The sequence below is a fragment of the Aspergillus luchuensis genome, chromosome 1, assembly GCF_016861625.1.
Source record: "Aspergillus luchuensis IFO 4308 DNA, chromosome 1, nearly complete sequence".
Classification (NCBI taxonomy): domain Eukaryota; kingdom Fungi; phylum Ascomycota; class Eurotiomycetes; order Eurotiales; family Aspergillaceae; genus Aspergillus; species Aspergillus luchuensis.
In genome coordinates, this window is record NC_054849.1 from 2,433,785 (window position 1) to 2,458,554 (window position 24,770).

The 24,770-nt window shown below is 49.9% G+C and overlaps 10 protein-coding genes across 10 annotated transcripts; 5 read left to right on the forward strand and 5 right to left on the reverse strand.

Moving 5' to 3' along the window:
- Window positions 1–677: 677 nt before the first annotated feature.
- AKAW2_10840A (uncharacterized protein) lies at window positions 678–2,165 on the reverse strand (the record flags this gene model as incomplete). Its single annotated transcript, XM_041691657.1, has 2 exons — window positions 678–1,513; window positions 1,577–2,165. The coding sequence occupies 2 exons, from the start codon at window positions 2,163–2,165 to the stop codon at window positions 678–680; spliced, it is 1,425 nt and encodes a 474-aa protein (XP_041537560.1).
- A 777-nt stretch (window positions 2,166–2,942) lies between these two features.
- On the reverse strand, window positions 2,943–3,330 carry AKAW2_10841A (uncharacterized protein; the record flags this gene model as incomplete). Its single annotated transcript, XM_041691668.1, has 2 exons — window positions 2,943–2,963; window positions 3,031–3,330. 2 exons carry the CDS (start codon window positions 3,328–3,330, stop codon window positions 2,943–2,945), a joined length of 321 nt encoding a protein of 106 aa, XP_041537561.1.
- Window positions 3,331–5,326: 1,996 nt separating this feature from the next.
- AKAW2_10842A (elongation of very long chain fatty acids protein) lies at window positions 5,327–6,474 on the reverse strand (the record flags this gene model as incomplete). Its single annotated transcript, XM_041691679.1, has 3 exons — window positions 5,327–5,667; window positions 5,718–6,000; window positions 6,070–6,474. 3 exons carry the CDS (start codon window positions 6,472–6,474, stop codon window positions 5,327–5,329), a joined length of 1,029 nt encoding a protein of 342 aa, XP_041537562.1.
- Window positions 6,475–8,260: 1,786 nt separating this feature from the next.
- COX6 (cytochrome c oxidase subunit VI) lies at window positions 8,261–9,155 on the forward strand (the record flags this gene model as incomplete). The annotated part of the gene is made up of 4 exons (XM_041691690.1): window positions 8,261–8,454; window positions 8,627–8,672; window positions 8,836–8,953; window positions 9,037–9,155. 4 exons carry the CDS (start codon window positions 8,261–8,263, stop codon window positions 9,153–9,155), a joined length of 477 nt encoding a protein of 158 aa, XP_041537563.1.
- Window positions 9,156–10,119: 964 nt separating this feature from the next.
- On the reverse strand, window positions 10,120–11,513 carry AKAW2_10844A (glycosyltransferase family 15 protein; the record flags this gene model as incomplete). Its single annotated transcript, XM_041691701.1, has 4 exons — window positions 10,120–10,276; window positions 10,339–10,957; window positions 11,014–11,277; window positions 11,360–11,513. The coding sequence occupies 4 exons, from the start codon at window positions 11,511–11,513 to the stop codon at window positions 10,120–10,122; spliced, it is 1,194 nt and encodes a 397-aa protein (XP_041537564.1).
- Window positions 11,514–11,841: 328 nt separating this feature from the next.
- AKAW2_10845S (putative gamma-tubulin complex component GCP5) lies at window positions 11,842–14,585 on the forward strand (the record flags this gene model as incomplete). The annotated part of the gene is made up of 2 exons (XM_041691712.1): window positions 11,842–11,913; window positions 11,970–14,585. 2 exons carry the CDS (start codon window positions 11,842–11,844, stop codon window positions 14,583–14,585), a joined length of 2,688 nt encoding a protein of 895 aa, XP_041537565.1.
- A 590-nt stretch (window positions 14,586–15,175) lies between these two features.
- AKAW2_10846A (phosphoribosylformylglycinamidine synthase) lies at window positions 15,176–19,261 on the reverse strand (the record flags this gene model as incomplete). The annotated part of the gene is made up of 2 exons (XM_041691723.1): window positions 15,176–17,077; window positions 17,318–19,261. The coding sequence occupies 2 exons, from the start codon at window positions 19,259–19,261 to the stop codon at window positions 15,176–15,178; spliced, it is 3,846 nt and encodes a 1,281-aa protein (XP_041537566.1).
- Window positions 19,262–20,895: 1,634 nt separating this feature from the next.
- On the forward strand, window positions 20,896–21,351 carry AKAW2_10847S (uncharacterized protein; the record flags this gene model as incomplete). The annotated part of the gene is made up of 1 exon (XM_041691734.1): window positions 20,896–21,351. The coding sequence occupies one exon, from the start codon at window positions 20,896–20,898 to the stop codon at window positions 21,349–21,351; it is 456 nt and encodes a 151-aa protein (XP_041537567.1).
- Window positions 21,352–21,390: 39 nt separating this feature from the next.
- Window positions 21,391–22,656, forward strand: AKAW2_10848S (MFS transporter; the record flags this gene model as incomplete). Its single annotated transcript, XM_041691745.1, has 3 exons — window positions 21,391–21,965; window positions 22,017–22,348; window positions 22,400–22,656. 3 exons carry the CDS (start codon window positions 21,391–21,393, stop codon window positions 22,654–22,656), a joined length of 1,164 nt encoding a protein of 387 aa, XP_041537568.1.
- Window positions 22,657–23,737: 1,081 nt separating this feature from the next.
- Window positions 23,738–24,250, forward strand: AKAW2_10849S (uncharacterized protein; the record flags this gene model as incomplete). Its single annotated transcript, XM_041691756.1, has 1 exon — window positions 23,738–24,250. One exon carries the CDS (start codon window positions 23,738–23,740, stop codon window positions 24,248–24,250), a length of 513 nt encoding a protein of 170 aa, XP_041537569.1.
- Between the last annotated feature and the right edge of the window lie 520 nt (window positions 24,251–24,770).

Genomic DNA, 24,770 nt, shown 5'->3' on the forward strand with positions numbered 1-24,770 from the left:
TTCTGCGCGGTTGACTGACTGACTACCTCCGCAAGTAGCAAGCATTCTTTGCGTCTGCTTTATCTATCCATCCCTGGATTTGATTGATCGTGTGATGGTTATGCTTATTGTTAAGTTTGAATCAAGGTGGGTTGATCGAGTATGTAGGTGGTGATGATGGTATGGAGGGGTAAGGGGACTCATCCTACATACCTAGGATCTCTGATCGTGAAGATAGATAGGTGACCGGTATGGCATTCTGCAGGGTAAAAGTAGGTCACGTCTTTGTCTATGGAGGGAATGTTCGATGTGACAGATGTTTCTGGTTAATCGTGGTTGGAATAGTTAATGATGTCAGTGTCTGAGATGGAGTGGGTGGGGGTTCTACTTCCATCCCTTGTGTATGGCTATGAACTCTAGTGGTTTACGCAGGCTGCTAAGCTGCTTTAGATATCGCAGAGGAGCTACACGGTGCATGGTTATAATACATCAAATTACTTAATAACCTTGTTTGCTTATTGTAAGCTTAGTCAGGTCAAGAACAAAGTAACAATTATATTATCGATGATCAGCTATTTCAACACACCTACTGCTGAACCAATCTCCTAAACATAAACAGCCAATCTATATAGTCAACCCAGCACGAGCGCACACAAAAAAAAGAAGGAAAGACGAGTTCTGACTACTCCCCATAGAAGTTAATACTCACGATGGAAGGGTATGATGGTGTTAGTGCGGTCATTGGCGAACTCTTTACCAACGGGTAAGATTGTATCAAGGGCCGAGGCGAATTGTCCTAGGCTGTTGATAACGGCATCATAAGAGTCGATAATGGGTGGAAGGGCTAATGTATGAGATCTAAGGTACTTGATATCCCGGTAGTCCTGCGTGATAATGGGCATGATCCAAGTTCGCATGGTCATGAAGGTCTGGAACATAGGGTCAGACCGATTGATTTTGCGGGTTTTCTTTTCAGAGCTCTCGCGGGGCTGGGTAGTTTTATCGTGAGCTTGAGGAGGATTGATAGTGGACATGAACCAGCGGCGGAAGCCTGTCAAGTTCGAGACGCTAGACTCAGACTGCTTGGGCGGACGGGTGCAGTCTTCAAGATTTTTCTTGGTTTCGGCAAGCTTCTTTCTGACTGCCCTTCTGATCAGTTCCGAGTCGTAGTGTCGGAGAAACAGGACCATTGCAATGTTGCTGTTTTTCCATTCAGCGAGGGCGATCTGGATGGGGAAGTAAGCCAGAAAACTCATCGGGGGTCTGGTGATGTCGAAGAACGATGCGGGTCTATTCGTCCAGTAGTAAATGAGATCATCAAATAGTCCGTCTCGAGGAGGACAAGATGAATTATTTCCCTCGCAGAAAGGGCCGGATAGCCGATTTCCCTCGTCGGGTAGGACAGTACCGGTGGTGTCTCCGTTGCCAACCTGGAAGAGTCGACAGCCAGAGGTTGTAATGGGACGCACTGCACTACTTTCTGGGGTGAGTTGGAAACCACCATTGAGGACTGGAGGGTCAACTAGGATCAGGGCTTTTGCTGTTAGCGTTTTATTTTAGAAGAGACAAGACTAAAAATATAGAACGATAGACATACCAAGCCAACCACCACTTTTATAAGATTTTACCCAGACGGAGCAGCGATGCTGAATGGACGCATTGAATGTGTTTTCTGGAGTCGAATGTAGAAGGAGGGCATCCCTATCAACGTTTATTTGCCTCACATAATTCTCACATTCAACAGATCCCTGTACGCCCTCCAGCGTAATGGCTCGAGGGTAGTGGCACGTAAGGAACTTCTGGCATGAATCATCTGCATATTCCAACATCGGATTTTTGGAGCAGCCATTGCGTCCAATATGAGCCTTGAAGAACAACGGATCAATATCCAGGGTCGAGCCCAGAATTTCCACGATACCACGTGATATATTCTCGACCAGTACAATTCGGCAATACAGCGAACATGACCCTGCAATATTTGTTTCTTCAGAGACAAGGTCGCGTAACAAGCACTGATGGTCAATCTTGCGATAATCAGGTGGACAGTTCGGCTGGGTGAACTCTAGCACTCCCAGTCGACTAGTTTGTTGGTCTGACCGAGGAGTGCTGAGGAACTCACAAAGCGAGTCCAGTGATGATGGGTTCTGTTCGTTTTGGTTGATCACGTGGGATCTGTAAGAATGCATGTTAACGATCTTGTTGATGACAAGGATGGAACAACTGTTTCCAATCGAGCTGTGAAGGTGGCAGGAGGTAGTGTGGTATACTTCCTGATGTGGAGGTCTGTATGCTCTTACCAGATTTGGAAATGGGGAAGTAGTATTTATGCGTTTGGCATTCACCAACACTCACCTAACAACGTGTATACTTGCGCACATTCTAACTTTGTTTCGAAGATCTGGTATTCTTGGTTTGTTTTTTTGGCAGCGACTTCACGGAATTCTCCTATATGAAAACATTCAATTTTATTGACTAGCAGTATTGTATCATCTTCAATTCATTCATACAAACACCAGATTTCTATCTAACTTTCGACAAAAGCGCAAGATCCCATTCAACGGACTGTGACTCATGACTGCACCCAGGCTCTTTCCTAGGAAAAAGCACGCGTGGGATCAGGTTGATATTACCGGACTGGATAATACCAAGAAAAATCCTACAACTAAGCGGAAGGTACAATTCGCTACGCTTTTCTCCAAAACAGTTCAATAGACAGGTTGATATTATTAGCTATACCCGTACATCTCCATTATTAACATAGGAAACATCGCCATTATTCCATTCAGATCCCTGACCCCTGCATTTGCATTGTGATATAGGGAAACCCTTCAGGAAAAAACCTATACCGAGGTCATCCTGAACATTGCATCCCTCCATCGTCCGGCGACTCTGCGAGGGAACTTGATCGGGACGATCCCAGGCGCGACGTCGAGAGTCGCGCTTCTCGGTGATAGGTTGGTCGTTTACAGACCGAGAGCCTCGAGCTAAATTGCCAAGTCGAGTCAGATGGGATATCATAAACCGGCACTATGTTATGGATGGGATACTCACGAGCGAGTCAACAGCGTTCAGGACCTCTCCAATGAGACCGGTGCTCTCGGGAGGGTAGTAGGATCTCTTGCTGGAGCTGCCGCAGTCGGCAGACTGGAGGTTCTTGGCAGAGTCGATCAGGTTCTGGGCGGCCTGGTACTTGGGAGAGCTGGTGTCGGTGGCCTTTGCGAGACGCTGCTCGTAGCCAGAGAGCTCAGAGCTGACATCGCTGCAGCTCAGGGCGCCAGAAGCGGAGGGGATAGCCAGAGCCGAGGAGGCGAAGAGGGAGAGGAGGGAAACAGAGATGACGGAGAAACGCATGGTGTCGGTTGTAGTGGTAAAGATTAGTTATAAAAACTAAAGTAAAAGTGTTCTTTGTAGAGGATTGGAGAGATAATGCGATTGTGATGCTGGATGGAATACAGACAGAAGGGCAGGAATCGAGGGCCCTTTTATGCTGTTCCCAGAGCCCATGGCATCATGGTCTGGATACTTCGGATCACTGAGCTCCTCTCATCCGAACGTGAAGATCCTCGAAGGAGCGCAATAACGAGGTCAGTGCTCTGCTCTACTCATGTTGATCCTCAACAGAATCATCACCAAAGCCGTATCGGACTCTGGCATCAATGCAGCAATGGACCCATACGGCTCTGCATCGCTGGCCATTGTGAAAAAGAAAATAGCAACTAGGCAGGCTAAACCCCAGACTACTGCGTCTAGATCTCATAGTCCAAGCCATTGGCATCGTCTATTGGGCGATCCCACACGGACCAAGTAATTAGGTAGACCAGCTCGTGGTAGCAAGACAGCGTACTCTGCAAAGAGTGGAGATGTTAGGCAGATGAGAAAGGACACTGTCACTTTAGCTGCATGAACCATTGGATCTGCGCAGGATCCACGGCTCCAGCCGACTGCAAGATCGAGGGATTCACAGGAGCAATGGACACGAGAAGGCGAGGTGGCAGTGATAAGCTTTCAGCCCATTGGAGCCACTCCCGGGTCGGGCTTAGAGCTTAGATTATGGCGCCTCTACATAGTAGCAATAGTCACTTACAACAGTATTTGCCCTTCGGTTTCAGACCAGATTAACAATTGACCGGTAAGTGATAATAAATCACCTATAACTGAGTTTAGATATTTCCGCTCAGCAGAATGCTCCAGAAGGTTGAGAACCATATGCATATTGTACCTGATTGTCAGCAGGAAGCTGAGAGGGAGGTGGAGAAAGGCCATCGAGAGCCGTGATAGTTGACATGACGATCTCGGCTCGGAGTAACTTCGAGGGTCGATCCCGCCTTTCCAGCAACTCCGATCTCCTAGCGAACATCGCGATATTGCGCTGCGCCTGTCATGCTGTCATACCCACAAGCAACCTCAATTGTTCGGCCATCCACCGAAGCTCAAAAACAGGGAGCCTGTTGACCGCCGGTTGCCCTCGGGAAAACTGTTGATAAATGTGATTAATCGATGGGCAAATGGCACATCAACCCAACCTCCCGCAGTCTTACCATATAGTCAGTCAATTGAATTACTGCCCGCCCAGCCGTGTCTCGTTTTTGCCGTTTAACACGCCGTCCGATGGCTATTGAAAGCCAGCCGTTGTGTTTTGCCCAAATCCTCCTTCCTTATTCTTTATTTCGCAATCCTCCTTTGACTCTCCTTCGTTCTTGACGCCCAAGACCAATTGTGCACCCATACCTAACACGTGTGGTAAACAGATCCATGCATTTTGATTATTAGTAATCAATTATGTACAGGTAAAGATCAATTAAAAACAAAGACACATAACCATGATTACATTTACGTTAACCTTATCGTCTATAATGCTCCACTAGGAATCGCGTCGGAAAGGTCAACATCCAGCAGCGCACAAACGACTGCCCGAAGAAGTAGAAAAACATCTAGAATACAGCCTGGAAACAGCCAGTGCAGAATCTCTTGCCTGACATATCCCCAGGGAGAACTTCACCCACTCCAATACGCCCTCGCTGGGATTAGCTTGGCGCCTCCCCTGCAAAGCAGCGGTGCCACATGCATAAGCTGGTCGCAAAGCAAGGCGACCAGGGTCGTCAGGGTCATTCATTAAATAAATATAAAGTTTTGGGGTGCCGGGTGTGAAATATCAAGGGTGGAATCCAAGGGCATTGTGTGGTTGGTACTCCGTCGCTAAGCCGTGGGTTTGCCAACATAGGCAGAGGCGTGAGAATAAAGATATGTGGGGTTGAGACATCGTTCGCAAGGGCAGGTTGCGAGCGAGCGAAGCACCGAGAGATGCGCTATCGCGCTTCCCTGAATAGATGAGATGAGATCCCATAACTTAAGCCTTGCGGGAGCGGGTAACCGGGCCATTGGCACGACCGGTCGACACAGCAGCTCCATTGGACTTGTTGTTGCCCTTGGCGTCAGCGTGCGGCGCAGAGACCTCGAACTTGGCCATGTCGATAACAGCCTGCTTGCCAGTGTTGCGGCGGGGACGGCCGGACTTGGCAGCCTTCTTGTAAGTAGCGACGTAGAAGGAGATGAAAAGGAAGAGGTAAGAGCTGATGACAGCCATGCCGGAGAAGGCGGCGAACTCCTCGCCGGCGCACTTGCCCATGTTGGGAACCCAGGGGAAGTAAGTAGAGGAGAAGTAGGTGTAGGACGCGAAGTAGATGAAGCCTGCAATCTGGTTAGTTGAAGCGAGGACGGAGGTGAAAAGGGTTACTAACCGAGATCGATGACAAACTGAATGATCTGGAGACGGGTGATCCACTCCTTCCACCAGATACGGATACCACGGGCACTCTGGAAGTAGTACCAGTACATGACGACGTGCACCAGAAGGTTGATGTCAATGACAACCCATTGAACCGCAGTCAAACCAATGAGCTGGGTATAGCAGAGAAGCGCGGTCGCGCCGTGGTGGTAGGTATGAAGGAAGGTCAGAGGCTTCTTCTTGAGGAACAGGAAGACGGTGTCGATAAGTTCGAGGTACTTGGTCAAGTAGTTGAGCTATTCGCGATATTGTTAGCATACCGGATCCGATCGGAGGAATCCTTGTCCAGCGCCGTGAGTACTTACGTAGTACAGAACAATAAGAGGCCGCGTCCATCCACCGTCGTGATCACAAATAGCATAAAAGATACCATGTCTCCAGACAGTAGGGAGAAGCTGCTCAATGAAGAGAGCCAAGAGAGTGCCGCTGATCAGGGTGAGGTAAAGGTTGTGGATCATGAAGAGAGTGTTGAGCTTGAAGGCAGGTCTGTTCTTCATGAACTCACGGCCACCAAAGATGATGACATAGTAGGCAACGAGCGCCACGGCGGTTTCCTTGAAAGTAGACATGGGCGTCACGCCTTCTTCGAAGCGAAATTCGCTGGCGGGATAGCCCACCACCAGCTCGAAGGCCTTGTCGAAGATAGGCCATAGGTGAATGCCAAACGGCCGGTCAATTGACGGCAAAGGCAGACTTTGCAAGACATCCATGGTGAACGGAAATCTCAAGTTATCAAGACGAAGCAATGTATGCGACAGTGCAGTCGAAGAGAAACAACTCCGGAAGAATGACAGCGGAACGCTCCCTTTTTCGCTTTCTCAACTGGTCGCAGGAATGCGGACCGAAACAGCCGAAGGAACTGGGGGGGAAGAAGGAAAAAGAAGAAAAGCAGACGGGAAGGAGGATAAAAAGGAAGGAAAGAAGCGAAGCAAGCGAGATTGAAGGGGATACAGAGGAAGGAGAAGAGGAGGGAAGAAGCAAAAGAAGCAGAAGGAAAGGTGGAGAGGGTGGAATAAGAGCTGGCCTGCCTTGCAATGGAAGGAGAATCAATCCGCGTGTCTTTTTTTTGGGCTTGCCGGCGCGCCCGCAGGGTCCGAATGCGGACTAGTGCAGCCTCGGCCAGCGGTTGAAAAGGGGCATTTTGCTCTAGGGCCCGGCGATCATGTGCCTTCCGGCCTCCGGGTCTGTCCAGGTACTGAATTTTGTGTCCGCCGCTACAGTCCTTGGCTTAATTGCTTTCAGCGTAATTGTCTGTTAATCTTCTCCTCAAGCTTAATATTTTCTGCATATCGATGGAGTCGCCAGGCACGTTGAGAGGGGTGTGCCCCAGATATGCCGTTTCAAATTAGATTGGGATGTATCAATCTGGCCACTAATAGTCGGCAGTTCACTGGTTCCGTCAAACATGTTCGACCTTCTGGGGAAATCACAGACCACCTCACTTTCCCGTTCACATGCTTGGTCTGCCTCTCGCTTAGATACATACTGTACGTTCTTCATCAGCCTCAATACAGACATAAGTAGTCAATCAATCTGGGCAGAAAGCGTGATTACGTGCTAGGATAGCCTATTGCCAAGACATTGAATTATTTCGTCTCAATTTTGGAACTTGAACGGGCGCAAGCTTTAATGGTTAATTGAAACAGATAACCAAGGCACTTGCCGCAACCTTCTGAAACCCGATCGATCCAGATTTCCAATGTGTGCAATGCGCAGGGTCTTAGATCTTTACAAGGATATATAAATTCAAGGTAAAACATGTCTGACGCATTCCATTGGTTTTCGAGAAGCCCTGTCAACAAACCGTGACGTTGTACTACTCCGAACTCCGAGTCAAACCAAATATATATAACGGAGTCGGCTGGTTCGATCAGTACCATAGAGGAGCATCAGTTTTCGCTAGTAGCAGCATCAAGTTTAGTAAATTACATTGGAGAGAAAGGATTGATTCAAATTTGAGGCTTGGAGAAGATATAAGGATCGCCACATGGGGGTGTAAACTCAAAAGATTGCAGTTGGACGCGGACCACCAGGAGAACCTTCATCTCAGGCTCAAGTCCCTGAATCTGATACAGTGACCTTGTTTGATAACCTGTTTGGTAGTGATTAGTCATGTTACTCCGAGGCATGCACTAACCAGCCAATCAGAACCAACAATCAGGGCAAATCGACATCCGCCAATCATCAACGGCATATAAAAATCCGGATGGGGGAGAGACCTGAGGCAGCGAATGACAGCATGCCTATTTCTGCCTGAGGTATCAGCGGACTCGGGCGCGAACGGGAAAGCCGCAAGCCGCAAAAGAGAAGCGGGCGATTATCAATGACGGGCTGACCTGACTGCCGGCCTGAGGCAGCAACAACCTCACACCACCCGCAAAATCCTAGCGTAGCCGGCAGAACCTCTGACTTCGAACTTCGTCAACACCTCGCCCGTCCTGATCTCCCCTCACCCACGTCCATTCGTCCACCTCCACAACCCACCCTCCTCTCGTCATGTCGCCCATCTCCGTCTTCCGCGTCGCGACCCGCGCCGTCCGCCCTTCCGGCTTCATCAGAGCTGCTCAATTGCCCCGTCCCCGGGTGCAGGCCCCCGTTGCTCTGGCTATCGCCCGTCCCAGCTTCAGCACCTCCGCTAAGCGCTTCGGCGGTCACCACGAGGACGAGACATACGAGGAGTTCTCTGCCAGGTATGCAATTACCTTCCGTGAAGCCATTGGGTTCCGACGCTCCCTGCGTTGCACGATCCCCGATCCCAGGGCTTCCCACCACCAGCCTCCGAGACAATTCACACATCTTTCCTGATGATACAACACCAACCCGCGAGTTTCACCCATATAACTAACCCCAATATTCTGGTAGATTCGAGAAGGAATTCGACGGTGTCCAGGATGTCTTCGAGCTCCAGGTAAGCTAATCTGCCCATGCCGCACGATTCCAATCCGTCCCTATCAATTCCCTGCCCCATATAATCAGCAAAGCTGCCATTGGCAGATAAAACCGGACCGTCCGCACCCCCTTGGCGCCATATCAGACACCCTTGCTAACAGGTTACTTTTCTCCCCATCCAGCGTAATCTCAACAACTGCTTCGCCTACGATCTCGTTCCCTCCGTTGAGGTCCTCACCGCTGCTCTGAAGGCTGCTCGTCGCGTCAACGACTACCCCACCGCTGTCCGGATCTTCGAGGGTGCGCTTTCTCCTCCCCCATTCATCACCGTTCCCTCTACATGACAATTGAACTTACGATTTATCTTCCTTTTCTACAAATAGGTGTCAAGGCCAAGGTCGAGACCCAGGAGCAGTACAAGCAATACCTTGAGGCCCTTGAGGGTCTCCGCCAGGAGCTGGGTGTTGCTCTCCGTGAGGAGCTCTACCCCGAGGAGGCGTAAACGGCACGTCCCGACATATATCTCGTCATGTTTCATTTTGCTCCTTCCCCCGTCAATTGTGATAGGAAAGCTGTATACATACTCTAGAGTGCAGTTGGAATCGATTGAAGTCGCTGATCTATTCGGTGGGCCGTCTCTGATTAACGCCATCTGCTTCCGACTTCCTGACTGTCTGGGGGTGGAATGGAGGTGCACGCGTGCTTTTCTATACCAGTGCTACTATAAATTTTGTGAGCATTTATCTGTACTCTGTATTATTGGTGATAGTGCGGAAAATAAGAGGGTGTCATTTTCTTTTCCATTCCATCAATAACCTCATTCTAGATTCCGGAGGGGTTAAACTGGGTGGGACAGTCCGGAGCAGTACTATAACTATGAAGACAATAGCGTTCTGACTAATGTGAGGACAAAAAAAGGCGAATCATAACGCTAACCCGTGGGAAACAGCAGCATCTAATCTGATGTATTCAGGAGTCTTTTATTGCGTCGATAGCGTGAAGCAGTATGAGAATCATGAAATATATAGATACAGCCAAGGCCCGCTCCAGCGATCCTCTTCAAGGTAGCATAACACAACGAAGACTATAAATAGTAGGAACAACATGAAAGGAAGAATATAGGATAAAGAAACCAAGCCGTCAAACGCCGCCGAAATTCTGATATTGGTTTTTGAATGACTCATGTCATGAAGGTGTATGTTATGGGAGAATGAAATGAGGCCGTGATTGACACTTGCATTGAGGTTTGCGTAGGCAACCTGCAATACTGGACGACACGAGATCTCTATTACCGGGGTAAACCCCCTAGGTTCCGAGGCCGAGATCATAACGCCTATGCGCCAGGGGAACGATACCTGTTCGTTGCACCTGTTGCAGAATCGGTTTCAAGGCCGCGGAGAATGTCTGCGCCGCTATTATGCACATATAATTCAAATCGAATGCAGCATTATTTTGTGCCAGCACGTCTAGTGTGTTCCGACATGATGGAAGTAGCTAGGCCGGCAATCCTCCTTAGCCAGCCAAGATTCACCAGCATACATCTTGCCAGGTGTGCAGCCGGAACACTTCGGCGAGTTGGGGCAGTTGTAGTAGGGAATGTGATTGTAACCGATGTCACGGAACCTGATCAAAACAAACTCGTAAGCAAGATAGCCACGGAAAAAATTCGGGGCATTTTAACGTACCAATGAACCTTGGCTGCGTCCGCGAAGAGACCAACACCAATGGAATGTACAGGAGCATCGCCCCATCTCTCGTAGAAGAAACCACCAGACCGATCCAGATGGTCAAAGTAAGCAGAATACTGCTCGCCCCGGAAGAACTCCATGTCTCCGATCTCGAAGTTGGACCAGAAATGGCAGGTAGAATAACCATTTCCTCCTTCGGTGTGCTCCGGGCGGAGTTGGTCATCAGTGAGCCAGTTCATCATGTTGTTGTCCGAAACATAGGAGGGGTTTGCGGCGAGGAACTTCTTGGTCTCGGGCCAAAGAGATGGAATACTCTCCGGAGCGTCGAAAAGATTGATGGTGAAACCGTATGTGATGTTGTAGTCGGCCATGTAACGGAAAACGTCGTAGTCCACGTCACAGAAGAACTTGACCTTGGGCTCGACACGCCAGTAGTAACGGTATTTGGCAAGAGCGGGGTGCTTGTAGAACAGGCCACTGTTCCAGCGGCACATCTGGTGGTAGGAGACCTTATCGCTATACTGGATGTTCTTCTCCTTCAGGATCTGCGCCGACTCTTTGAAGAGATCCCAATTGATCCACTCAGGGACTTCCCAGTGTTCCTTAGGCACCTGCTCTGCAACGGAAAGTTAGACAATCAATGTCAGTCGGATTGGATTGGTGTCTAATTACCGTAGTAGCATTTCGCCTTGGTTTCCGCCTGTGTGCGCTTCTTGAATTCCTCAGTGAACGGCACATCGTTGAAGAAGATCCAGGGGTAGTTGAACTTGCTGTTCCAGGTGCGCTCGAGATCACGCATGGATGGAATCAGCTCGTTAAGCTCCTCGTTGCGGACGAGAGAGATCAGTGCCGCGCTGGCCCGAGGGGAGTCGGTGCTGTCGGGAGAATAGTCGCCATCTGTCGCACGCCATAAGTGGCCTGTCGGTTCTCCAGTTGCTGTGGAGGCAAGAGAGTGAGTTAGCAGAAGTAATAGAGATGATGCGAAAGAAGGCAAGACAATGACGTTGGGGTAGCGTACGCTCTTTGAGAGGATCTGAAGTTATGCCCTCATACGGCTGTGTTGCGTATGGCCCCTTACTAATGACGGGCGTTTTGTTCATCTGGAAAATCAGGAAGAGGATGAGGATGATGCACGAGGCACCGAGCATGCGAATGGGCCTTGCGACAGCCATCTTGCCTGTCAGCGAACCCCGAAGGAAGAGATGGCAGGAGAAGGAGCGACAGGAGAGCTGGCGAGATCAAGAGGGAGACTTGGGAGTCTACTTGAGTTGCTATCGCCGCCGCCGCGACTCTGGATTCTTTGCCGCCTTCCCCCATCGGGCCTAGCGTGACCACATGCCCAAGATGGCAAGTCGTCAGCCATTAGTTGTCTCCGATCTGCCGCCCACGCCGCGTAACCACCTCCTGGCAACCAGCAATAATAATGGAGACTTTGTGTGTTCGATCTATCTAGTCCCATCTCAGTAGTTTCCGCAATTGTCGCTTGCTCCATGGCCTACCATGGCCGTCGCAGCCAATGTGAGCGCGCTGACAGACGAGCTAATTATAGCCGTTGCGAAGTCCGATAGAAAGGCATTGCACTCAAGCCCATAATGTAAAGCAGATCTCATGCTGACGCTCCTGTCCAGGACACTCCACATTTCAGGAATTTAAAACGTCGGACCGAAGACACTTTCAAGTCGCATGCTTATGCGCGCACGGATCAATTCGCCGTCGCCAGCCAACTTGAAGGGCTGCAGGAGAAATTCCAAGTCCTTTGTAGGGATGAGCTGGCTGATGCTTTGCGTATCCGACTAACGGAGCTGCAAGAGCACCAAAGCTCATGGTTCCCCGAAATTCTATCTTTACTGCTGCAGCTGGCAGACCGCCCTGCGCAGCGGTCCAGGGTAGATCAAGTGGTAGCAGCCAAGCCCAGAGAGGAAGCGAAAGCACTTGTCTGGGATGAATTGGACGCCGCTGGATCAGCATATTGTGGCGAGAATATCTGGGAAGATGTAGATTATGGCGCTGATTCCTCTGACGAGGACCTTGCATCAGTGTCCACTGACAGCTACCATACACGCAATCAGCCAGAAACGTCTGTCACAACAGAGGAGGACTATATGATCCCTGACGAGGTCTTCACCTCTGGAGAAAATGATGAACTCATTGATTCGATTGCTAAAGCACAATTCTGGAGAGACAAGGAGAGTCCGGTCACTGACAAGGCTGGTCCCGCTTCTCAAGTTATTACCGAGCTTCAGGTAGTAAGGGAAACCATATTCATGTTGCAAGGTCTCCCTACGTCTCTGTTTTGGCGAGTTGATGGTAATATCGAAATAGACCGAAGATTCACCATTGCAGACCTGTCAAATGAGGCATTCCTCTCATTAATGCGATCACTCAGCTCGACAGGAGCGAAACTGGACGTCCTTAGGCAATTTTGCAACGCGCCACAGGATATTCCATATATGCAAACGTTTCACCGGGGCCTGGAGAGCTGTCTAAGAAAGTTCGACTTGTTTCTATCTAACGTGCAACACCAGTACCTTGCTCAGGCGTCAATCGTGTCCATCAGTCTTCTGCAGCTCTCTGAGGATGTTTGGCAGGAGTCCAGACTGCCTTTGATGTTATCTGACCTTGTGTCTAGCCTAATGCCTAGCACTTCAGATACTGCTACGCAATGCCTCGACTCACTTTATGATCTCGTGTGCCTGACACAAGCTGCTGGCGACGATGGCATATTCGAGACACTTGCTGAGTTGTTCTTCTCATGCTTCGAAACCTATGCACATCCCATCCGTATGTGGATGGAAAAAGGCCAGTTGGATGACTCTGCAGCTGAATTTTTCATATGCAACAATCAAAACGACAGTGACCTGCGAACGCTATGGCATGACTGGTACGCATTGGATAAGGCATCGATGCTCCCGAATTTACCGAAGTTTATCCAACCTTTTGCACACAAGATCTTCATAACTGGCAAAAGCATGGTTTTTCTGCGACATCTGAATACGACCGAGGACGACGAGAGCCCAAGGAAGGTCTCCTTAACGTTGAACGAAGTATTACCGCCAGACTCATCCTCTTTCTGCCTCCCATTCTCCGTCCTACTCGAGTCTTCATTCGGAAGATTAGTCGATGAAAATCATGGCCACACTTCGGCTCTGCTAAGGAGAGAGCTTGGCCAGAAATGTGGCTTATGGACGTCACTCCAAGGACTCGAGTATATCTATCTCGGCAGAGATATGAGCATCTTCGGACCAATCGACAGCAAGATATTCGAGCTCATCGATAGAGGGAAAGGCACTTGGAGCGATCGATTCCTGCTCACTGAAGTGGCCCAAAGCGCCTTCAGTACCCTGCCATTCATCGATCCTTCTAGGCTTATTGTCCGAACACCCAAAGAAGCACACAGCAATGCAGTTAGCCGCAGCCGCTCGGTCAAGGTACTGGACGCCATTTCATTCGACTACATCTTGCCTTGGCCTGTAGCCAATATAATCACAAAGGATACTCTTTTGGGCTACCGGCGAATCTCTACATTCCTCATGCAACTCCGCAGAGCCAAACACACAATAGTAAAACAACGACTGCAGCACAATAACCAATCCGATAAGATCCAAGACTCAAGGAACAACACGCTGAGCTACGCTCTCAGACACAACATGCTCTGGTTTCTGAACGTTGTATACAGTCACATGACGGATTTTGTGATCTCTGCAGCGGCGCATTCCCTGGGAAAAGACCTTTCTGCTTCTGCAGACGTGGACGCCATGATAGCGGCGCATCGCTCCTTCATGCACTCCCTAGAGGAACAATGCCTCTTATCCGCCAACCTAAATGCTCTTCACCAAGCTATCATCACCATCCTTGACCTCTGCGTCAGCTTCGCAGACATCCAAAACTCACGCTATGGTGACCATAACCTCGACCCGACGCCCACCGCTACTAAGAGCGCAAAATCTATGCATCGCAAGAATGCACAGTACTCTGAACCTGACCAGGATGACCCAAGCGATGAGGACGATGACGATGACGATGATTCCGACGCAGACGAAGACAACCTCGCTGCCTCATTTCACGAAGCGCACTACATGCAACGACTCCGAGATATCAAAGACCAGTTCAATCGTCTGTTAGCGTTCATTGTGACTGGTCTGAGGGGTGTAGGGCGTGTCGATGGCCAACTAAGTTGGGAGATACTGGCCGAGAAGCTCGAATGGAGGAAGGCAAGCGGTCAGCAGCAGAGTCTTGTACGGTAATGTCTTCTTGTACGGTGGGTTTTGGGAAATGGATAGGATAGGATAGGTTTATGATACCCGGAAATTGAAACTTCTTGTGTTATTGATTGCAATGATGGTCCAGGTTTGAATACATAATGTAACAAAGGGTACATTTTCACATTAACATGCCAGATAATGCTAATATATTCGATATTCCCGTTCAAACATGAAGGTCGCCACGTTTTATTTGATCGTAAACTGTAATGCCGAGAGACGGCCATGTAGGGAGCGGATAGTATTGAAAAGCCCCCACTGCAGAAGAGCTATGTCCCACGTGATTATTGAAAAAGAAGATCACATTCTGATTCCTATTTTTTATGTAGCTAGAGTATTTGCAAGGTAGGCAAAAAGAGATTATTTCACAACATGTCATCGTAAATGCATCAAGTTTAATATAGGAAAGAAAAGTTCATAGTATAATTTATATCGTAAAAGTCAATAACATGCGCCGTACATTTTCTCGCCACTGATTTAGCAGGCATTCGACAAAAGCATCCCCAATTTTTGAGATATGAAGAGAGGGGGCCTAAGACAAAAAAGTGGAAAAGAGTAGAGTATAGGCTACCCATTTAACCAACCCATCTTCTGGCGCTGTAGAAGACACGGCCCCAAGGACCAATGTCACCCCACTCCTCAGCCTTGCTAGGCAGATAGCTGGCAATACCACCCAGAACAGTACGCTCGGGATGAGGCATGATAGCCAAGACACGACCATCAGCGTTGCGGATACCCGCAATACCCTCGGGACTGCCGTTGGGGTTGGCAGGGTACTTCATGGTCGGCTTGAGGGTGGCAGTGTCGACATACTGGACGACAGCACCGCCGTCGTTGACGAACGATTGAGGGGTGGTGCCGGAAGCGGGAGCGAACGAGGCGCGACCCTCTCCGTGGGCGACTGCGATGGGGAGAGAGGAGCCGTTCATGCCGTGCAGGAAGACACTGGGGCGGGAAGGATTGGGGTCGGAGACGCGGACCATGCAGACACGACCTTCGTACTGTTCGCTGGCGTTCCGCTCGAAGCTGGGCCAGTTCTGAGCGCCAGGGATCAGATCCTTAAGACGGGAAAGGAACTGGCAACCGTTGCAGACACCAAGAGCGAAAGTGTCGGGACGCTGGAAGAAGGACTGGAATTCGTTGCGGGTGTTCTCGTGCAGCAGGACAGACTTGGCCCAACCCTGACCAGCACCCAGGACATCACCGTACGAGAAACCACCGCAGGCGGCGAGACCAACGAAGCTGGAGAGGGATACACGGCCGGAGATGATGTCGGTCATGTGAACGTCAACAGCAGAGAAGCCAGCATTGCTGAAAGCAAAGGCCATCTCTGCTTGACTGTTTACACCCTGTTCACGGAGGATGGCAACACGGGGCTTGTTGCTGAAGGGGGACATTTGAGTCAGACTGGTCATAAAAGGCATGGCCTTGTCCTTCGGGTCGAAGGTCAGGTTCCAGGACAGACCAGGGTCGGCATCGTCGGCAATGCTGGCAAACTCCTGATCGGCGCAAGCAGCGTTGTCACGGATCTTCTGCATGTTGTAGGAGGTGGTGGCCCAGGTTTGCTGGAGGTTGGCGCGACTGTTGCGGTACACCAGGGTGTGCTTGTGGTAGATGGTAAGGTTCGTCTTCGGCTTCTCGGAGACACGTCCAATCTTGTGGATCAGACCAGCAGGAGGACCGCAGGTGGCAAAGCAAGAGCGGAACTGAATTTCGTGCTCCTTGCGGACCTGGAACACGGCACCCAATTCCTCAGTGAAAAGAGTCTCCACAACATCCTTGGTGCTGGAGCTGGAGCAAATGTTGTCGAGCATGATCTCAACACCGCAGCGTCCAGCAAACATCATCTCCGCAAGAGTGGTGAACAGACCACCGTCGGAGCGATCGTGGTAGGCCAGAACGATACCGGCGTCTTGCAAAGATTGCGTAGCATCGAAGAAGTCCTTGAAGATCTCAACATCACGCACGTCAGGGCACTCGTCACCAACCTGCTTGAAGACTTGAGCAAGAGCAGAACCACCAAGAGTCTTCCGACCGAAAGAAAGATCAACGAACATGAGAACAGTCTCGCCAACCTCCTCGGGACGCCGAAGGGCAGGGGTCCAGGTCTTCCGGAAGTTGCCAACAGGGGCGAAGGCAGTGATGACCAGAGACATGGGGGCAGTAACCTCTTTGGCTTCCTGAGAAGCCTCATCCTTCCACTTCATCTTCATGGACATAGAGTCCTTTCCAACAGGAATGCTGATGCCAAGCTTGGGGCAGAGATCCATACCAATGGCCTCAACAGCCTCATAAATGGCGGCACCCTCGCCTGGGTGGTTGCTAGCCGACATCCAGTTGGCGGAAAGCTTCACACGGCTCAGGCGGTCGACCAGGTCAGCGGCAGCAATGTTCATAAGAGATTCTGCGACTGCCATGCGCGCGGAAGCCGCGGGGGAGATCAAAGCAAGACTGGGCTTTTCACCCATGGCCATGGCCTCACCGGTCTTAACACCCTGAACCAACGCCGTGGCAGTGACAGCAACGTCGGAAACAGGAGTCTGCCACCGGCCAACCATCTGGTCGCGGGCAGTGAGACCACCGACCGTCCTGTCACCGATGGTGATGAGGAAAGACTTAGAGCCAACAGCAGGGAGAGACAGGACCCTGTTCGCTGCTTCACCAATGAGTTCGAGGTTGTTGGAGGCCATCGATGGGAGATACGTGGTGAGGCTGGCATCCACAGCGGGCAGCTTCAATTTGCGGGAATCCACGACCCTAGTCATCTTCGGAGGCTTTCCGAAAAGGACAGAGAGAGGCAGATCAATGGGCTTGGGGTACTCAGTGGAGTCCCTGTCCAAGAGAATAAGCCTCTTCTCTTCCTCCGACGTGCCACCACCACGGCCGACGACAGAGAAACCGCAACGCTCACGGTGAGCAATAGCAGTGAACTTGTTCATGCTCTCCTCGCCAACGGCCAGCACATATCTTTCCTGAGCTTCGCAGCACCAGATCTGCATGGGGCTCATGCTCTTGTCGGCACTGTCCACCTCACGAAGTTCGAAAGTGGCTCCCAGACCAGAGTCATGGATCAGTTCGGGAAGAGCATTGGAAAGACCTCCAGCACCAACATCATGAATAAACTTAATGGGGTTGTTGTCACCCATAGCCGTGCATGCGTTGATCACTTCCTGAGCCCTGCGCTGAACTTCAGCGTTACCTCTCTGCACACTGGCGAAGTCAAGGTCGGCAGATCCTTCACCAGAGGTAATACTAGAGGCAGCACCGCCACCGAGACCAATCAGCATGGCAGGCCCACCCAGCACAACAAGGAAGGCTCCAGGCTTGACAGCCTCGGGCTTCTTGATGGCATGGTCGGGTCTAACAGTTCCGACACCACCAGCAATCATGATGGGCTTGTGGTAGCCGCGGAGCTCGGTCTGGCCGTTACCAACTTCGATCTCAGTCAAGAGGGTACGGAAGTAACCGGAAATGCAGGGCCGTCCGAACTCGTTGTTGTAATGAGCACTACCGATGGGTGCCTCGAGCATGATGTCCAGACTGCTTGCGATGTGGTTGGGCTTACCGACATCGAGCTCCCAAGGTTGCCTCAGATCCGGGATGAGGAGATCGGAAACACAGTAACCAGAGAGACCAGCCTTGGGCTTCGAACCCCGGCCCACGGCACCTTCATCACGAATCTCACCACCAGATCCGGTCGCAGCACCAGGGTAGGGGGAAACTGCTGTGGGGTGGTTGTGTGTTTCGACCTTAGCCAGGAAATGAACAAGTTCCTTAGTGTGGTTCCATTCACCAGTGGCCGAGTTGGGAGCCCAGAAAGCGGATTCGTCTCCTTCAAGGACAGCAGCGTTATCGCTGTAGGCACTGACAGTGTACTCTGGATGCTTTTTGTGGGTGTTGCGGATCATGGCAAACAGACTGTTAGGCATCTGCTTTCCGTCGATGACCCACGATGCGTTAAACTGCTTATGACGGCAATGCTCGGAGTTGACCTGAGCGAACATGAACAGCTCGACATCGGTCGGGTCGCGAGCAATAGGGCCATTGGGACCATAGGCTTCAGCCAGGTAATCGATTTCGGACTCTTCAAGAGCCAACCCGAGCCGCTTGTTTGCCTCCTGCAGGACCTCCTTGGGAGATTTGCCACTTCCGTGCAGAGGGATCGTCTCGAGCGGCAGACGGCTGTGCTCAGAGAACATCAGGTGCAAGTCAGGCTCTTCCTCGCTGATGACCTGAGTCATCCGATCGTGCAAGATGTCCTGGTATCCCGACTTGTACTCGCCAGAGCCTGCGCGCAGGCAGGAGATCTTCATACCCCGCTCAATGCGGTTGACGTATTTGCGCAGACCACAAACATGGGAGATACCGGTAGCCTGAGAGCTCCAGGGGGAGATTGTACCAGTGCGGGGGAAGATGTGGAAGACATCGGAAGGACCATCTTCAGCGCTGAACGAGGGCGGGACGTCGGTGATATCGCCATAGTGAAGGAGCTGTTCCAAGACACCTTGTTGGGGAGCGTCCAGCGGCTGGGAGAGGTAAACGTAATGAACCCATTGGGCACGGACATCCTGTGCACCAATGCTGGCAGCAATTGCACGACCACGAGAACGGGAGAAGGCAACAGAGCCAGGAATGGCCAAGTAGGTGGAGTCGGAGGCCATTGTGAAGTTGTGGGTATTCGGTCGGTGCGGAATTTAGGAAACAGGTGGGAGGGTAGAACGGAATGTAGTGTTGTACTTGAATAAGGGGAACAATGTAGTCCCCTGGATGAAGGTGTCACAGACACACCTCTCGCGTGCGAGTTCGACTGACTGAGGAGCACAGCGACGGGGCGTTGAGCTGCTCGTCGAGTCACAAAATTATTCTCCTCCACGGTTGCGGGTGGGAAAAACCACCCCGCGCTAATCCGCTTCCGGCTTATCGCCTCCTTATCGCTCACGTGCACTGTTCGCTTTTCCCCGGAAAACTGTCCGCTTCTGCCTCAGGCCTGCAGGTAATCGTCGATGACATTTTTAACATTCGCCACAAAGTAGCTATGTGGGTGTCATGGAATGGATAGCTCACTAATATCAACTATAATCTGTTTGATGTAGCAGTTTATGATGAGACTAGTAGACCCAGAGTACTAAAATACACGTTCACCCGATGCCGTCAAAGTTTTCGGAAAACGCTGACTACAGACATTCCATCATCGAGCTTTGTTATGGATCATTCGAATACAATCGGGTTGTTCAACTGAAGGAAGCCAGGATGGGCCATTGCTCAGAGATAGCTCCTTGTGACGTTGAGTGGTTGATGAGCGGTTGATTGTGCCCGCTGATGTCGTGGAAAGCTCCATTCTCGATATTGTTCACCCTGTATGATTAAAGCATTTTCTGTTGGCCCAATTAGATGCAATGATCAAAACTTACGATCAGATAAAGAAAACTAAAAACATTCTGGTCTAGATTGATGGACTCCACAAGAATGTCCTGGCTCTCCTTTTCCATTACAAACCGATTGTCTCCATGTAGGGAAACTTTCCTATTTGGGAAACATGCTCCGAGGCGCCATTCCGGGGTGCTGGCGGAAACCACGAAATCTTCAAGTAACAGCAATGCATTTTAATCCTTGGCTTTGTAGCTTGGCAGCGGAGACTTCTTTTCATATGCCATGGAAGTGGCAGACTCAGGCCTTAGCGCTATAGATTTAGCCTGAAAGCCACGCAATGCTCCATGGCGGCAAAGCCATGGTTCCATGGGCTTTTCACCAGAGAGATATTCCATCTATCCGATTACTTCTACGAATGTCTGTCTGAAATGAGATGGCATACCTTGCAAGTCAAGATTTTCTATGAGAGTGTTGAAATATGCACACCTTATCCCCCTAGCCTCACCTGAGAATATGCTCCGATATTGGACACGCGCTTGCATCTAATGAAATTGAAGAAAGCATGATAAAGCTTTTCCTGAAGCCAATAAGTAGGAATTATGATATAGTATTTATACTCTCGTGGCATATTCCCTGATCAGGCTAGCTCTATAACTTCCTGATAGAGTAAGATATCTGCTAGCCGGCCCGACATACTGCCCTACATACTGCCCTTTCAGGAAATATGTCTCCCATGGATTCTTGGACTTCCTTCTACCTCGTATACGACCGAACTAAAACCTTCAAATTACCGACGATTATAACAGCCATGGCCGTCTATATATACAAGGAAAGGCCTCGCGTGGCTACTGGGGTTTACATGTACATCTCAAAACAATATTAATCATTGCACGGGTGTCTGCCTCGCACGACGACCTCTTAAAATATGGATGAAACATACCACTCAAACTATTCAAACAGTCATGTCTCACGAACTCTCACATCTGAGGCCGATCCTTTGGATCTACCCTATCGTCAGGTGACCGAGAACGCCAACATGGAGGAATACACGACGGAAACCACCACAGGAGAGATCATCAAACCAGTCCGGTCCGCTGCTACAGGGAAAACGGAAGAGTGGAAGCTGGTAACCTTCAGTGTCGACGATCCCGAGAACCCAAAGAATTGGTCCAAAGCCTTCAAATGGTATTGTACCATGGTGGTCTCGTTCACGTGCTTTGTCGTCGCTTTCGCTAGTAGTGTTATCACGGCCGATATTGAAGGCCCTGCAGAACAGTTCGGCGTTTCTCGAGAGGTTAGTCTTGTCGTCGTTACTGTGTTCGTTATTGGCTTTGGTGTCGGTAAGTCTCTTTCAGTACTTTGGCTTGATAAACTTCGCTGACTAGGCTCAGGTCCCATGGCTTTTGCCCCCCTGTCCGAAATGGTGGGCAGGCGGATGATATACGCAAGCACGCTCTTACTAGCTGTCATTTTCATTATTCCCTGCGCCGTAGCTCCTAATATTGGAACCCTTATCGTCTGCAGAGCTATTGACGGAATCGCGTTCAGTGCTCCCATGACGCTAGTGGGTGGTACTTTGGCCGATCTTTGGAAAAATGAAGAACGAGGCGTTCCGATGGCAGCGTTCTCAGCCAGTCCATTTATTGGGCCTGCCATTGGACCTCTGGCTGGTGGTTATCTTGCCGACGCTACGAACTGGAAGTGGCTTTACTGGTTGCAGTTAATCCTGGCCTTCGTTGCTTGGGTGCTGATCACCTTCACTGTTCCAGAGACGTATGCACCAACTCTTCTCAAGAGGAGAGCGAAGAAATTGAGAAAACAAGAGGACGATCCTAGCTACGTGACGGAAACGGAGCTAGATTCTCGACCTATGGGCGAGAAGTTGCGGGTGTTCCTCTTCCGCCCATTCCAGCTTCTGTTCCTAGAACCCATAGTTCTGTTCATTGCACTTTACATGTCGGTCCTATACGGTTTGCTGTACATGTTCTTTGTTGCGTGAGTAATGCACTGGCTGCTGTTATGCCTTCTTACTAACTGTCAATTTAGGTACCCTGTGGTATATCAATCCGGGAAAGGATGGAGTGCCGGCTCGACCGGTCTTATGTTCATCCCACTTGCCATTGGCGTGCTAATGAGTGCAGCTTGCTCGCCTTTTGTCAACAAGCATTATCTGTCTCTCTATGCTAAGTACGGAGGAAAGCCCCCTGCTGAAGCTCGATTGATTCCGATGATGTTTTCTTGTTGGCTTATCCCCATTGGACTGTTCATTTTTGCTTGGACCTCATATCCCACTGTCCACTGGATTGGACCTGCCATTGGAGGCTGGCCAGTCGGATTTGGATTTATCTTCTTATATAATTCGGCTAATAACTATCTTGGTATGCTCGTACTCAAGACTATAAGGACTTCTTTGCTGACTTATTCTTTAGTGGATACGTACCAGCACCAGGCCGCATCTGCGCTTGCCGCTAAGACATTCCTTCGCTCAATGTGGGGTGCATCTACTGTACTTTTTACTGAGCAGATGTATGATCGTCTTGGGTACCAGTGGGCAAGCTCATTGCTTGCTTTCATTGCGCTGGCTTGCTGCGCAATTCCGTACGTCTTCTACTTCAAAGGAGCGTCCATTCGGCGGTTCTCGCGTTATGCCTTCAGTGACGACGAAGAGAATGGCGAGAAAAGTTAAGCAGCCGGGAAAGTAGCTGCATGAAGCCTAATCGATTATTTGGGGCTCTTTGACACCAACATAATACCCAATATATACTCAACTAATCTCTTCTCTTAGACCCTGCAAAATGCCTGAAAGAGTGATGGGTTGTTGATACCAAACGTTTATGTACCTCACGTCTTTTCCTAATATATGACTCATGAATATCTAGAAGGGTTTATGCAGCATGTAGCAGACCTAGAATGAACTTTGCAGGACTTACTCTAAACTGAGGCATGATGTCTGACAGCGCATCAAAGCCCTTCCTGCATGTAAAGCACTTGGATCTTGATCAAATAGAGACTACGTAATCTCAGTATATTAACAACCAATAATTGACTTCACTGTCTTTGATTCTTTTCACCTGGTTACTACTAGTGATCAATGCGCGGCCAAGTTGTTCAAACAAAAGCCATGTTATTTTTCTGGGCCGGTGGAGACCTGGTGTCGCTCTTGGCTATGATCAACATGCAGATTACCACTCACAATAGAAATCAATGGAAATTCCGGGTTGCTATAAGTTTGATTCTGACTTACTAAACTAAAATGTAGGTTAGGTTGGCCGAGAATGTTACATCCAATAATCTCATCACCCTCACTCCGTGGAGCCATTGACGGATTACCCGATCCGGCGACCCATAAGCTACTACTACAACAACAACTATGTGGACACTTCGAGACCAGTAAGTTACATCGTGGCTTCAGCTTAATTTAGAGGCTTTGCTCCGCAGTTGCAATTTTGCTTCTAAGCTACTTATTCAAGGTTCCAGCCTAAAGGTACACAGTGACATGCATGAATAAACCTGCAACTACGTCTATGTTTGTTGACACTTACGATGCACACAACAACACTAATCTCGCTATGTATTTCTGCAGGCGCTACCATGGCCCAGACAGCAGCTGGTGTTTGGCCACAAACCAAGACCAACCTAGGGGTCTCATTTGGAGATAACATCATAACTCCAGGGGTCTGGATAAATCCAAACGGTATGTACCTCCTGTTACGACCAGCGTTCTTCCATATCAGGAGAGCGAAGTCCCAGTTCTATCTTTATTTAGTATGCTTACATCGTCCATAATAGATACTACATACCCGACCGTGTATCCCGGCTACTCTACAAGCTCCTACCCGGGAACATATATGCTCATGATGGTGGATTACGATGTTGCTGATTCGGCCTTCGCCACGTCGGACCAATACTCAAGCCTTGTGCCTGGTCGATTGGTCAATACAACAACTCGTCTGCACTGGTGGGGATGGAACTACACACTGCAGGACGGGAACTTCATCAATTCTAGCAATGCTCTGGCGTCGTATCACCCTGCGCAGCCTGCAACAAGCAGAGTACACGACTTTACCTTATTCCTGTTTGATCAGCCACAGGACTATGCTCCACCACAGGATGTCCTGGATGGTCTGTTAGAGGAGCATGATCCAAGGCATAACTTTACATTGGCTCCTATTGTTGAAGCTGTCGGTAATCCACTGGCTGCAACGTATTTTTGGAGTTCGACGCCTGGTGTGCCGGATAGCAGCTCAGCGACGTACACGTACTTCTGGGAGAAGATTTGAGAACAATAATGATAAGAAATCATCGTCAAACTGCGATTATGAGATTGGTTTGTCTGTCATTCAGCATGCAATGGGGCGAGTGACGGAAGGATCTACTTACAATCCTTGATCCCGTTAGATTAGCGTCCGTCACTAGGATAGCTTGGCTGTCTAATAACCCCTGCCTAGATATGCCAAGGCAGTTGCAGATAGCGCAGGATACAAGTAGGACTTTCAATCTGGAATGCTATCACGTTGGTCAGGAAGCCATAGTACCAGCCACTGCCTTACGTCACCGGCCATGATAGTCCAGATAGGGCTTAGGGCACCGCCAAGCTTTCCCCTCTTGCACACGTGACTATGCAACAATGATTAGTCATGGGATGCTGGACGGGGTCGGTGCTCGGCCAAGTCCGTCTTCAGCATTTCGTCTTTGCGCCCAGCTCTCGCGGTGATATTCTTGCTGCGAGATGATGCGAACCTGGCTCATCTGAACCGACATTACAAACCTGCTGCCAATGGACTAATTATATAGTACTCA